The sequence below is a fragment of the Mastacembelus armatus genome, chromosome 21 (assembly GCF_900324485.2).
Source record: "Mastacembelus armatus chromosome 21, fMasArm1.2, whole genome shotgun sequence".
NCBI lineage: Eukaryota > Metazoa > Chordata > Actinopteri > Synbranchiformes > Mastacembelidae > Mastacembelus > Mastacembelus armatus.
The window spans coordinates 8,746,219-8,759,951 of NC_046653.1; the positions used below are offsets into that span (position 1 = coordinate 8,746,219).

The 13,733-nt window shown below is 39.9% G+C and overlaps 1 protein-coding gene across 2 annotated transcripts in view; it reads right to left on the bottom strand.

The window, feature by feature from the left end:
* Positions 1 to 3,042: 3,042 nt before the first annotated feature.
* Positions 3,043 to 13,733, bottom strand: part of stxbp5l (syntaxin binding protein 5L) — a 119,087-nt gene continuing 108,396 nt past the window's right edge. For both annotated transcript variants that reach the window (XM_026295727.1, XM_026295726.1), the window contains 6 exons: positions 8,579 to 8,818; positions 5,530 to 5,893; positions 4,900 to 5,065; positions 4,086 to 4,197; positions 3,609 to 3,829; positions 3,043 to 3,084 (listed from right to left, as the gene is read on the bottom strand). In XM_026295727.1, the coding sequence (XP_026151512.1) occupies positions 3,043 to 3,084; positions 3,609 to 3,829; positions 4,086 to 4,197; positions 4,900 to 5,065; positions 5,530 to 5,893; positions 8,579 to 8,818 (1,145 nt within the window). The remainder of the gene's footprint in view (positions 3,085 to 3,608; positions 3,830 to 4,085; positions 4,198 to 4,899; positions 5,066 to 5,529; positions 5,894 to 8,578; positions 8,819 to 13,733) is intronic.

Below are 13,733 nucleotides of genomic sequence, written 5' to 3' on the forward strand. Positions count from 1 at the left end.
TAGGCTCCAGCAGATCCCTGTGACCCTGGTTAAGGAATAAGCAGGTATAGATGATGGATGGATGGATGTGGGATAACCATAAAGTAGTAAATCAGTAAATCAGGTAATGTACACTGAAAGGGTAAAATAAATATTTACTGTAATAATAATAAAGGCATGTTGCTCTTTCAAACTTTATGAGAGAAAGCTTCACTTTCTGGGCATTGCTTATCAAAATGGTCACAGAATAAGAAACAAGGAGGTAAAAAGCCTCACACTCAAAACACAGAGAGACCGGCTCATTCTGATTATTGATCAGTGAAAACAAAGATGTCAACAGCGTACATCAATCAATGTTTATTTTAGTTTGCTTTTGCATCAACATATTTTCAGTTCTTTTTTGTCAAGTAGTTTCTATTATACTAGTATAATATCAGTAAGAACAAAAAGTGGTAGAATCCATTTAAATAAGACAAACTTCGCTGCCATCATTGAGAAAACCGGAGAAATGCTTTTCCAGCATACTACAATGTGAAGAACTACAGAGTTCCAGTGCTTAAGACAGAGCCAGAATACCAGATACAGTACCAGCAGTAACAGGTACAACATATACAGAGAAAAATATCCCAAGAATGTCTTTATCTTTTATTGTTTTTTGTTTCAACTTTCACCCAAGATTGAACTGTACAGTTAATATAAAAACCAAATACATACTAACAAAACACCCTGTCAGTAGAAGTCAGATTTTTTTTTTTTTTTTTTTTAGTTTTCATTTGGTTTTGTTTTTTTGTCTTTTTTTGAGTGTGTTTTCTCTGCCATTGACAGAACTGCACTGAACACAAATCTCATTGACGGTACAGATAATATTATTTTTTGTCATGTTGAAGACATCTAATTGAATCAAATCATATATAATTCCTGAAATGGACATGGCTCTGCTTTTGGATTTTAGGTGACTTGAGTCGAGTGAAGACAAATGCGTCTGAAGGCCATTCAGACGACCAATGCAGATTTACTTGTATCTGTTATCTTTTAGGCGTTGAGTTTCCTTTCATTTTTTGCGGGAGTGACGTCAACATGAGGGTGCAACGCTTTATATGTTTTATTATTTATTATTGTATGTTTAAAGGCCTGATGTGTAAGAGATGGATATCAGTAAGCCTCTGTTTGGATCAATTCAAAATACAGACAGATACACAAGTACGAAATATCCTCTTCAATTAATGCTTTTTGCCCATGTCACATGGCTACCCATTGGCATGTACAACACAATCACGATATGATACACGGCCATGTATCATGAAACATTTGTTGTTTTTAACATACAAGAGCCCTCGGTTGAGAGGCTGTCACCATCAAATATAGGACTGCGACAAGAGGATATCAAAGTCATCAAGAACAATATTGAACAGAAAAAAACATATTTGCTTTCAGTTGAAATTTTTGCAAATGTTTTACACATGTACACAGCTTCTTCACTGACTCAACATCTTTAACATCACTGAAAAAAATACTGGTGCTTCTCCTGAAACTTTTACTGATAAACGACTCACAAAGGTGTAAAACAGATGTGATTCCAACTCCTCTTTGCATTCCTGTCACAAGGGCAGTGACGACCTTTGTGGTTTCAAAAAGAGGACTGCTCCAGCTGAACACTTGAAAACACACAAACCACAACTTTTAAAAGACTGAGGTGGAGAGAGATCAGATGGTGTCATTTATTTTTGATTGCTTTGGCAGAGAAAGAGTACAGACTAACATTTGTGGCACTCTTTCCCTCACTCATACACCCAACCTAAAGACTCACCAAACCTGTACGTCTGACAAAGGCAGCTAAAGACTCAAATGGTAAACCAGTGATAATCTAAAAATATATCTAAAAAAAAAAACAAAAAAAAAAAACTTATTTGTCTTTCTTAAACGCCCTTCGACAACGCCAAGTGCTCGTGTTCTGGTTAAAAGAAAACATATGATGACTACTGATTAGCTCTTTGTTAGTTAGGTTACAGTGAATAGATTCATCCATCTTGCTTTTTTTTAATGGCACATGAATAGTATATAGGTTCATACTATAGAGATAAACACACTCTTTCAGTCTCTACATACATCTCACACCAATCTGTTCTCTGTTTTTATACCATCATATCTGGGGAGTGAGATATTCCTCATCAGCACTGATTGCTTTTGTAAGAGTAGCAGCCAAAATGTGAAATCAAATTTGTGTGATTAGACTGTGCAGAGTTAAGTGTAAATACTACTGATTTGCACTGTGCAGCCCAGAGTAACTGGAAAGAACAAGGTTTTAGCTGCACTTTAACTGTGTGCATTTATATTGCGTAAAGTAAAACTGGATATGACTAAGAAAAAAATAAAATTAACCAAAAAAGGGGGAAAGGAACACAAGTTTTGGCTTAATAGCAACGCAGGTACATTTCCCTTTTTATATATAATTTTTTGTCAGTATTTCAAAAAATATAAAGTTTTTCATAGTTTCTGTTGTTGGCTTACATCATTAAATAAAACTGTCTTTTTGTATCTTCTTTAGAGTAGCATGCTGCTTTTTATTTAATATGGCAGTTGGATATTTTTAATAGTCATCCATTTTTGTTTCATGCATTTCTTGTTCTTAACTTTTGAGTATCTACACAGTGAAATCCAGAAAACCCAACCCCACACATGTGCACACTCACACACACTCACATACACTCACTCACACACACACACACACACACACACACACACACACACACACGCACGCACACACACACACACACACACACACACACACACAGACGAGTCAGATATTTCCAGTTCCATCTTCAGTCCTTCAACTGTTGCCACCCTCTTTCTCTTTCTGTCCTTATCATTGCCCGTCTAGACAAGGATCTAGCCCGTCCTTATCATTCAACAATGTGACAATGTGTCGAACGTATAGCCAGCCCAGAAGCCATAAAGACAAAGTCACTCTTGAGTCTTTCTTGTAGTTGCTCTCATTTGTAGAGTCCCTGTCCCAGCATAAAGCTCTCAGTGGTCCAAGTGCAGCCTCAGCCCCCTTTTCTGCTATTAGAACTGGTACCATTTTTTGTCCTTGCACTTGAGCATCAACTATCAAAAGACAAAAATCACATAATGTCAGTGGTGAGGAGTTGCAAGTCATAATGGCTTAATTTCCTGCTGGATTATATTTGGAATCACACTACATTATTTTTTTGGGATGAGTCTCAGCATAAATCAGTGATTACCACCACCACTATGCATATATATAAGAACTGTGTAATATCGTCATTATGAAAATAAGGAAAACGGTATGGGATAAAAGTAATGGAGCTTGTGTTTTACATATTAATCTGTAACAGCTATTCCCTATTTTTAATTAAATATTTCTACAATAATCATTTCATTTCAAAAGCTAATGCTATAATATCCCAAAAAAATCATTTATACATTTTAAAATTTCTGTTTAGTTTAACTTTACCCAATTTTATCCGTTTTATACCAGTGCGCAGCAGTTCTCTTAGTCTTCCTTACTCTTAATTTTATTTAACTTACATTTATCACATTTTTTATCATATATTCCCTTACAAAACTTTTATTTCTGCTAACTACTACTGTATTATTCTTGTTTTTACCTCATGCGCATGTTTGGAGAAAGTTTCTGCACTGGTCATCATGAGGGCAGTCCGTTCCTCCAGCTCTCCAAGTCTCTGGCCTCTCTCATCCAGAGCAATGCGTGCCCGAGCCAGCTCACCCACTGCTCCACTAGCCGCCACCTTCATGCCCTCCACCCCTGCCTGTCCAGGAATATGCTGCGCCAAGCTCCGAGAAGCCTTCCCAGCTGCTGCCTCACCGACTGTCAATAACATCGAGTAAAAAAGAATCACAGGAAATGACAAAGACAAAGAAATAAAACACATTCTGCAATAATATTATGGCTATTGCATTTTTACTGTAATCTATTGCTAATTGTACTGTTAACCTTTAAATTCTTTAACCATTTATGATGTTTTTATGTATTGAATTAATATTACATTATCTTAGGTGAATTAGCATATACAGGAAAGAAACACTTTATAATGAGAAAAGTAAAGATAGATAAAAAGACACACAGAGCTCCTCTCTGTCGAAGGTATGGGCATTTCCTCCAAAGAAGCCCTTTAGAAAACCTCTGTTCTGGGCTTCTGGTGTTTCTATTGGTGTAAACAGTTCTCCTAGCATTTCCTGCAATGGATGAAAATCAAAAAAGAAATTCTTAGTAGCAATCAATACGGTTCTTATATAACAGTTTATAATGTACACTGAGGCTATATTGCCAAAATTTGTTGATCATATGTTGGGGTCCAAGTGCCAAAGATTTTTTCACTTCTTTCAATTGTCTGTGAGGCAATGTACCCATTTATAGAACTGAATGGTAATGTGGGTAATGTGATAAGGCTGTCTTGTCTACACGTATGAAAGCTTTTCTTCTGTGACTGTTGAGAACCTGTCTGTAGGTGGCACTATGGCAGCATCATTGTACCAGCTCCACTGGCATCTGTGATCATTAGCGAGAATGCAGGGATGGCTCGTAAGAATAAACACTTTTGTCAATATGATCATATGTACATGCACACATGCACACTGTAAAAAAATACACACACAATCAACCAAGTGGAGCTCAGACCATTTATGACAAGTGTGACATTTCCCTTCTGTGGCTCCTGTCAGATCTGGACATCTGTGTATTTACTTACTCATTCAAGATGTTTCTGGTGTCAGAACCAAAATGTGAGATAACACAAATTATCAGCCCACACACAAATACACAGAGGGAAATTTTGAAAAGTCTTCATGTGCACATCAATACATGCATGGATGCCTTCACTAGAACAAAACAGCAAAGCTCTGAAATACTGCATGAGACAGGCAGACTGCAGCACTGACCTGCAGGTTGTCACACATCTCCTGGCTGTAGGTAATTCTCTGAATCTCTGTTGGGGAGCTAAGGTATAATGCCTGCCCCCCGTTGGTGAAGAAAAACGTTCTTGCAATGCGCATGTCTGTCAGGGGCAGGTAACTGCAATCCATCAGCGGTCTTAGACTGGGCAAACTAGACAAGAAGAATGAAAGACAAGTTGCACACCAGAATCAGTGGAGTAATAATAACTCTACATAGACAATGTAGTTACATGTCAGATTTCCACTGCACTGGAAACATTCCTGCCTGCATCCAGAGATGTATTTGAAAAACAGACACGGCCTAGTCACAGTGTGTTCAATAAATGTATCACAACAGGCAAATTCTTCTTGTAAGTAGGGGGCAGATATTTGATGCATGAGAGCAGGCACAATATTACAGCCAACCAATCTAAATGATTGTGAAGACCAAAATTGTTGTCTCAATCACTATATGATATGGCAATTGCACAGGCCTACTCTAACCCAAAATTTTAGAAGCTGAAAATTATCCAACACAGATACATTAAATTAAGCAGATAATAGGCCTATTGGAATTAACGGCATAAACATCAGTGGCTCTGCACTGATAAATAAAAGCTACACCTGTTCACGTACCTGAGTGTCATGACGTGTCCATTAGCACAGAAGCAGGCCAGGCACACGCTGTTACACACAGATATCACGTCGGCTCGCAGTACAAAGGATGACTCAGTGATGTTGTGGACAAAGAGACAAGACTGTGAGGGCATCAAAAACACTTTGGCCTGTCTCTCAGAGCACAACACAGCCAGATGTCCCTCTCCGCAGGCGTCCTGGGAGGATGATGGTGAAAAGTGGACCAGCTTGCGCCTCCGCGGTCGGTCAGGGTCCTCGGGGGCATTGAGATCCCTCCAAACCTCACAGGGGCTCTGAATAAGTGCGCCCATGCAGTCCAAGAATCCAAAGCGCAACACTGAGCCCTTCAGCATCAGGACTGCTCCTGAGAGAGTTTGGGTAGAGTGAACAGAGGCAAACAGGGAAAGCATGAAGTTTGAAATTAAACTTTCCAAAGCTACAGCACACCACTACCACAAGTCAAGAAAGTGATTCATGCAAATCATAGTGGAAATGAAAATCATTACACTCGGAACACTTCTAAGACATGAGACTGAGATTAACTTATTTCTGCTTGTAAGGTTATATTGAGAACATCAGTTTAAATGGATGATGTAATTACAAAAGCTCACAAATTCAGTGAGAAACCCAGTATTATTTTATTCTACTCTAGAGTAGAAAGTAATGCATTATTTACACATACACTAGAGTATGCCAACATTTTTCTGACTGCACGACTTGCTGCATAAGATACAAACTCTTTCCTTGGAACTGAATCTGTGACCTTCCAGTAATATGCATACTTCTTGTATGTTTAATCTCAAGAGAGCAACTGCTGGTTCAAAAGACCCGGATTTCTGGTTCGAATGAGCTTCTTTCCTTTTTCCTCACACAGCAAGACATCTGCACTAATGTGTGTCTGAGTGTCTCCGGATTGTTTTGACAGAGTGCACACATAAAATGTATTTTAAATCATTTTTAAATGCTAAAGAAATCAGTGCAGGGTGATGCATGACAAATGCCTATTGAAAGTTCTCCATGACAACAAATTTCCTTCTAATTGAAACAAATGAAGTTTTGGAAACCCTTCAGTATGAGTAAGACTGGGGAGAGTTGAGCTTTCAAAAGCTGCTCACACAGCTTAACACAGTGCACTTCAGTCCTCAAGAAATTACCTGCTCTTATTTTAAAAGCAGTGCTTTGAACCAGCATTGCATTTTCTCATTTGTCTAAATGGATGTGGATGTGATTACATAAAATCAAACCCATGTGAAGACGAACAAAATGATACAAAACAACACACATGTTCCTGTTTACTAAAGTTAAATTAGTAATCACAGTAATAATCTTATAAATAAATACTGGGACCTTTAGCACAATTGAGCAATCTATCAGGCTGGGGAAGTGTAGTGCAAGCACTGACCACACCCACCTCCTACTGTATGGAACCAAAAAAAAAACAAACAATTCTTCAAAATGTCTCTTGTCTCCTGAAATACAATGTATATTCTCTGGTTGTGGGGTACAATACATTCCAAATGGTCTGAATGTCTGCATCAACTTGAGTAATGCAAAATCTATCTGGAAAGGGATAGATTATGATTAAGTGCAAATGCATATATATGAAACAGTAACAATATTTGACTACAACAGAGCATTGATTAGAAAAGACATGCGAATTGGATCCTGTAGTATCTTACTTTAAAATCCAGTGTTTCTTATTAAACACACAGCTTTCAGAGGATTCACCAGCACCAAACACAGTTATAGATGTTGATCTATAACTGTTTAAGACATGAGAGAAACTACAACTATAGTATTAGCAAGTAAGTATAGAGTATTAGAAAATAGGAAACATTTTGAAAAGAAGGATGTCTATTTTTTCACATCCATGCATCCATGATCTATCGTATATGCTGTTACATTCAGGTTTGCGGTGGGCTGGAGCCAAGCCCAGCTGACACTGGGTGAGAGGCAGGGTACACCCTGGGTAGATCTCCAGTCTATCACAGGGCTGACACATAGTGACAGATATACACTCACATTCACACCTACAGGCCATTAACCAATTAATCTAACACCAAACTGCATGTCTATGGACTGTGGGCATGGGAAGACATGCGAACTCCACATAGAAAGGCCCAAGGGATGAATGGGATTTGAACCTGGAACCTTCTTTCTGTGAGGTGACAGTGCCCTTGCTTTCATATCCCATGTAAAAGAATTTTTATTCATGAACCAATCATCAGGGTGAAATTGTTTCCATGGTATGATCTTTAGTGTTGATGTCCTGAATGTCCCTTTCGGGGATGAATAAAGTTTATCTCATCTCATGTTGAGCTTGTGTTCTGCAAAACAAGTTTTTCTAGCCTGTTGTCATCACTGCTGCTTAAGCACTAGGTTCTATTACAGGTTCTGTCGAGATGCCCATCAGTACAGACCTTCCTTTCCTCTGACACTGCTCTGTAGAATAGCCTGCATGAATCGTTAGGAGAAACTGATCTCTCATTGAGAAGTTCATCTCTTTCCCTTTGTCAGAACATCAAAGCTTTATCTTAAAATCATTCAACCTGGTCATGATGGTAGAATTCCTGCTCTTTGACTTGGAGGCATTCAGTTTTATAAACTCTGGCAAATCTTAATGCCTTAATGCTTCTTCAAGTTCTACACCATGGACAGATTGCCATTTTAAGGTGATATGCTCAAGTTCAGGCAGCACGGTGGTTGAGTGGTTAGCACTGTTGCCTCACACCAAGAAGGGCCTGGGTTTGCAACCCATCAGGGGCCTTTCTGTGTGTAGTTTGCATGTTCTCCCTGTGCTTGTGTGGGTTTTCTCCAGGTACTCTAGTTTCCTCCCACAGTCCAAAAACATGTATGTCAGGTTGATTGGTGACTCTAAATTGCCCATAGGAGTGAGTGTGAGTGTGTGAGGTTGTTTGTCTCTATGTGGCCTTGTGATGGACTGGTGACCTGCCTTCACACAAAAGAAATATTGTAATTCAGGTCGCCTGAAAACCTCTTTAAAGTATATGACACCTTTGTGTTGAAACCCAGTTTCACTTGGACTTACCACTGGGGCCAATAGTGACAGGTTCCTCCATCCTCTCCTCCTGGTCAGTGGGAATGGAAATTGGGATAAGCAGGACCATGCCTAAGCTGGTGCCCACCCACAAACATGGGGTGGGCAGGACATCACTTTTGCGCCCATAGGACTCTCCAAACTGCAGTGTAGTGATTGCCTCTTTGGTGTCCCGGTCAATGCTGGACACACTGGAGCTGCGTGAGCGGCTGAAGGAGTTTTCACGACTTTCTGTTGCAGCAGCCGCCAAACACAGAAACATGGCACAGGAGGACATGATGCAAGTGGAGAGAGAGACATGAAGCAGTGAAGAAAAGGAAGAGCAAGAGGGAAAAGAAAAAAGAGAAAGATAATGTTGGAAGGTAGAAATTTATAGCAGCAGTGAGAGATGTGAAGGGGACAACAACATGGCAGAAACAATGGTAGTATGAGAAGACAAGCAGTTAAAAAGAAAACATAATCAGTTAAGGAGAGAGACAGTGATCAGGGTAAAAGACAAATATTCTAAAAGTCAAACATGGCTTGTCTGCAGAATGTGTGTCATGTATAACAGTGCAACAAATATGCCACTGCAAGGAGGTAATATACTGAGTAGCAAAGTGATCAAACATTACAAAAGGACAACTGGACGGAAACACACATTTTCACGCCCCTGCACGCACACACATTGCTTATTGAGAAAGCACCCGCTTTACCTCACTGTTGAGATTCTATTCAGTGTATTTACAGACACATACACACACATTTACAGATAAACGCACCAAAAAAAAAAAAAAAAAAAAAGGCACACTCTTACACACACTGGCAGTTGCATCAAATTCAAGAAGTGCTTTAATTCTATTTGAGTGCTAACCCATTCAGGTCCTCCATAGTGTACTCCATCATAAAGGTATTTCTGTACTGCTGCATTTCTGAATTATTCAGAGCCAGGCAATGTGCAGTACTGCATCTAGCCAAATGTTACACAGAGTGCAGACTTTACGTAACAACAACTCTAGATGAGTGCTGTATGCCAAAACATACACTAGGCCTATACACAGCTGTAAGGATGACATCGCCCCATTCCTACAACTTGAGACAAGCGCAAACACTCCTAGGCAAGTTTTAGATGGAACAGGGCCACAGGACGAACTGACATAGTGACTGACGGACAAACGGAGTCAGCAGGACAGGAGCTTATAGCTTTGCGGCCGAAGCCCCCTTACCTCTCTCATTCCAACTGTAGGGGCTGGTGGTGTGGTGCTCGTCGTGGGAGTACATAGTGACTCCATGTAACTGCTGAAGCATTGCCCTCCTGGATGCGTAACCTATTCATTCCCCACACCATGAATGCCATAAAACAAACCACACCCGCCATGACCCCAAAGAAAAATACATGCGCGCACACACACACATTACAGCCACACAGCCACCCAGCCAAGAAAGAAGGAGACAGACAGATGAAAAGCAGAACCAGAGAACGAAAGAAAAGGAAAGAGAGAAAGATGCAACTGAGTGTGTAAAGATCTCTTCAAATACATACTCAGACAGAGAGTTTGACTGAAAAAGAAGCTGCTCGACTACATTTCTAGTGGCCACACAACCTTTAAATGTATATCCATGTGCCCTCTTAACCTCTTTTCAGAACCATCTGCTCAACTAATCAGTGCTGCAGGTAGCAGTGTAGCAGGTAGTCCAGTGTAGTTTATAAAGACCTACTGTATATCACTGTTGCGCAGCAACTAAAATTAGGATAGTGCTTTCTCTGATACTGGTGCAACCACAGCTTTTGCAGCAGATCCTAGTTTAACTGTTTTTAAATTAGAAAACTCATGCAGAGAGTTAAATGCAGAACCAGTTCATTTCTGGCACCAAAGGAACCTAGAGCATGGATGCTCATTATTTTTTATGTTTACCACAGTATCAGAGCAGCTGTATTTAGATGTTTTAGTTAAAATTCTAGCATTGTGTCAACACTGCTATACAATGCTGCGGGCAGCCGCAAACACTAAATAGCATTTTGCTCTGAGTCTGGGTATCAGCAGCTTGGTTTAGCTGTGTTTCACTGGGGTGTGTTTACGCTGTGTGACAGACCCTGTGGGGTTCTGGCTAATGAAAGTCAGGCACAGTGGTACTCTGACAGGACATGGGGACCCCTGGGGGAACCTTACAGGGTGCTAGAGACAGGGGAGGCAGTGTCAGGAAGGTGATAAGGAAAGACAGACAATCTGAAGCAGTGAGACAGACAGAGGTGCAAGATTTATACAGTGGTACATGCACACACACACACACACACACACACATTTGTAAAACAAGGACAATCACATAGACACTCCTATGTTCATTTCTAAAATATATGTCACCCATGACTGAGAACACACTTTTGTGCTAATTTTTGCTTTATTGCCAATTTGAAAGATCCGCAGTATCGGATGGATTTACAAAGTTTTAATAATGTGATTTAATGAGGATTTAACTATAGCATTTTATCAATTAATATAATTTATTTAAAGCAAAGATCTTTTAGGGGGCTTATATATATTGAATCCAGATAATAGCAGGCCTATAGCCTTACAATTTGATATTTAATATCTCATTCAAACTTGGATGTAGGCATGTGGTGGAGTGGACTTGACAACATCTGGCCAGGCAGTCATCTCAGCTCTGTGCTATACTCTCTGTGCACAGTAAAATACACAGATGAGCCAAAACATTATGATAACCCATAGATTAACCAAATTACAGTTGTAATGATTGTCTTCTAAAATGGCACATCAACGTCTGGGACAAGTGAACAGTGGGTTCATGTAGTTATTGTGTTGGATGCTAGAGAAAAGAGCAGGTGTGAAGACTGAAGCGATTCTGACAAGGGCTAAATCTTTATGGTCACACAACTAGGCAAGGGCTTTTGGGGTGCTGCTGGTCAGCAGTGCTGAGTACCTACCAGTAGTCCCAGAAGGTGAGGGTGATGGCACAAGGGCACCTTCAGAGGTGTTGTACAGTAGAGTCCACGACTTGTCAGGTCAGAGCTGTTCTGGTGGCACGTGAAGGACCAACAACACTTTAGACTTGGGTGGTCATCATGTTTTGGCTCAACACTGTATATGCTACTACTACTACAATATACAAATCAACTGATAACAGCACACACTCTCTATCTTATGGATTTTCCTGTCCTTATGCAATCTCTACCAACCTTGTTATCAAGTTTGGTGTCAGATAGTTGTATCTTCAGTGTTTAATAGGTTGGCTGCCTACCCGGCATGGAAAATATGGAAATGTTTACTGTATATTGGGGTCTAGCTTCCCTTGCCATTTACTTCCAGTCTTCTTTCCTGGCACGCAGGCCTCATTAACATGGGCCTCATCTCTCGCACCGCTTGTTGACCTTTAATTATTCCAGTGATCCTGCTGGCTCTTCACTGTGGTAACCCAGTGCAACTGATAAACAACAGTGCCAAGAGAAGGCAATAGTCAGAGAATATCCAGCATTCTGCTGAAACCATTCTGGATTTTCATTGTATTTCTCTCTTATGCTGTTAGTGAAATACACATTGGACATATAAATTGTAGTCAAGAGAAAAACACTGAACAACTAATGCAGTTAACCCAGGTGAAAAACTGCACAGTGCTTCAGTCAAAACCCTGAATCTGTAGCTTTGTTCAACATGCACACCTATCAGTATCACACATCTTGAACATAGTTATAAAGCCCTGCAAGTGATCCACTGCAAGTATAACTTTCATTACATAGCACAGTATAAACTGTTGGAAGTCTGACTGTGCTCACAAAACTCCAGGCCAAGCTGCATGCTACATTATGTAATATCAAGCTGACATTTTGGGCAGAGGCTGGCACAAGAGGAAAGCTGGTGCTGTGTCTGGGTTAGAAAAGATTTAATGAGTGACGTTCAAATGACTAAGATGCATTAAAACTGAAAAACCAAAGACACCTTTGAAATACAGGAGGATTTTATGGGATCCAATAAAATAACAGGGGTATAGATGGCGAAACATAAGTACAACAGAAGAAGAGGTTTTATCCCCACCCTGTTTGTTCTGCAGAGAGATAAAGGACCCGTTTTTCCTACCACTTCAATTTTTTCACACTGGTGTAAAATAATTACAGCCAGGGCCACATTCGCTAAATGGGCGGGACGATCTGTATACCAGTCAGGAGCACAGAGGTGAGGTGATAATCCCTTAGACAGATGATGACGTGACAGGAGCGAGAGAGCTCGTTCTCAGAGTCTGCACTGACAAAATACAACTGCAATAGTACTGAATTCTTGTCAATGACTTTTTGAATCTACAGCCTTCATTCAGTGAAGGTCCTGTGTAGCAATGCAGCAAGTCAGTGTGGTTTTGTTGCCATGTTAATTCTTCCTATAGCTAAAGTTCAGCATAAAAATACTTTTGAAAAACATTTATCATACAGCTATTTTCAGAGGTTACAAACACACTGAATCAGCTTTGGGAAAGAATGATTTCTACCACCATCTGTAATCATCTGGTTGATAGCGGTGGCTTTAATAAAACATTCAGTTTATGCTAATGAAAAACTGCTTCCCTCTTGGCTCCAGGTCAGTGTTGCATAATGAGGTCGATAAAGATGGAAGCGTCTGAGTCTAATTGCAGTACTGGTGTAAAAGGGTCAACTATGACTTAACAAACAGCACTACACTTATCCAGTTTATTGTTTTGCATCATTTTGCATCTTGATGTTTGTTAAAATGTTTGAGCATGATAGAAATGAATAGGTGCCAATCGAAAAATATTCACAACCTTTCAACATCTTAATCTCAACTGCCAACATCTGCAAGCAATATTTGTTTGATGTTTTGGTTACAGTCACCTATGGAAAAATCGGCCTGTCATGACCTGAAGGAGACTTTCTGTTAATCTCACACAGCCTGCAGTAAAAGCAAATACAGACTGGGCCACGAGTGACTGACCTGCCCAGTCAGAGCTTCCCATAAATATATTCTCCTCAGGGGCACGAGTTTATATTTGATGCATCAGCAGTATACTGTATGAAAACAATACAATGCTGATAGTGCACCAGGTTTACTAGTCAGCAAAATTGGGTTGCAGATAGTGGCATCTAAAATATGATAATCATGAAGCTTGCAGAAGATGTGTAGTTAACCTGTGTGACAATCTGCTA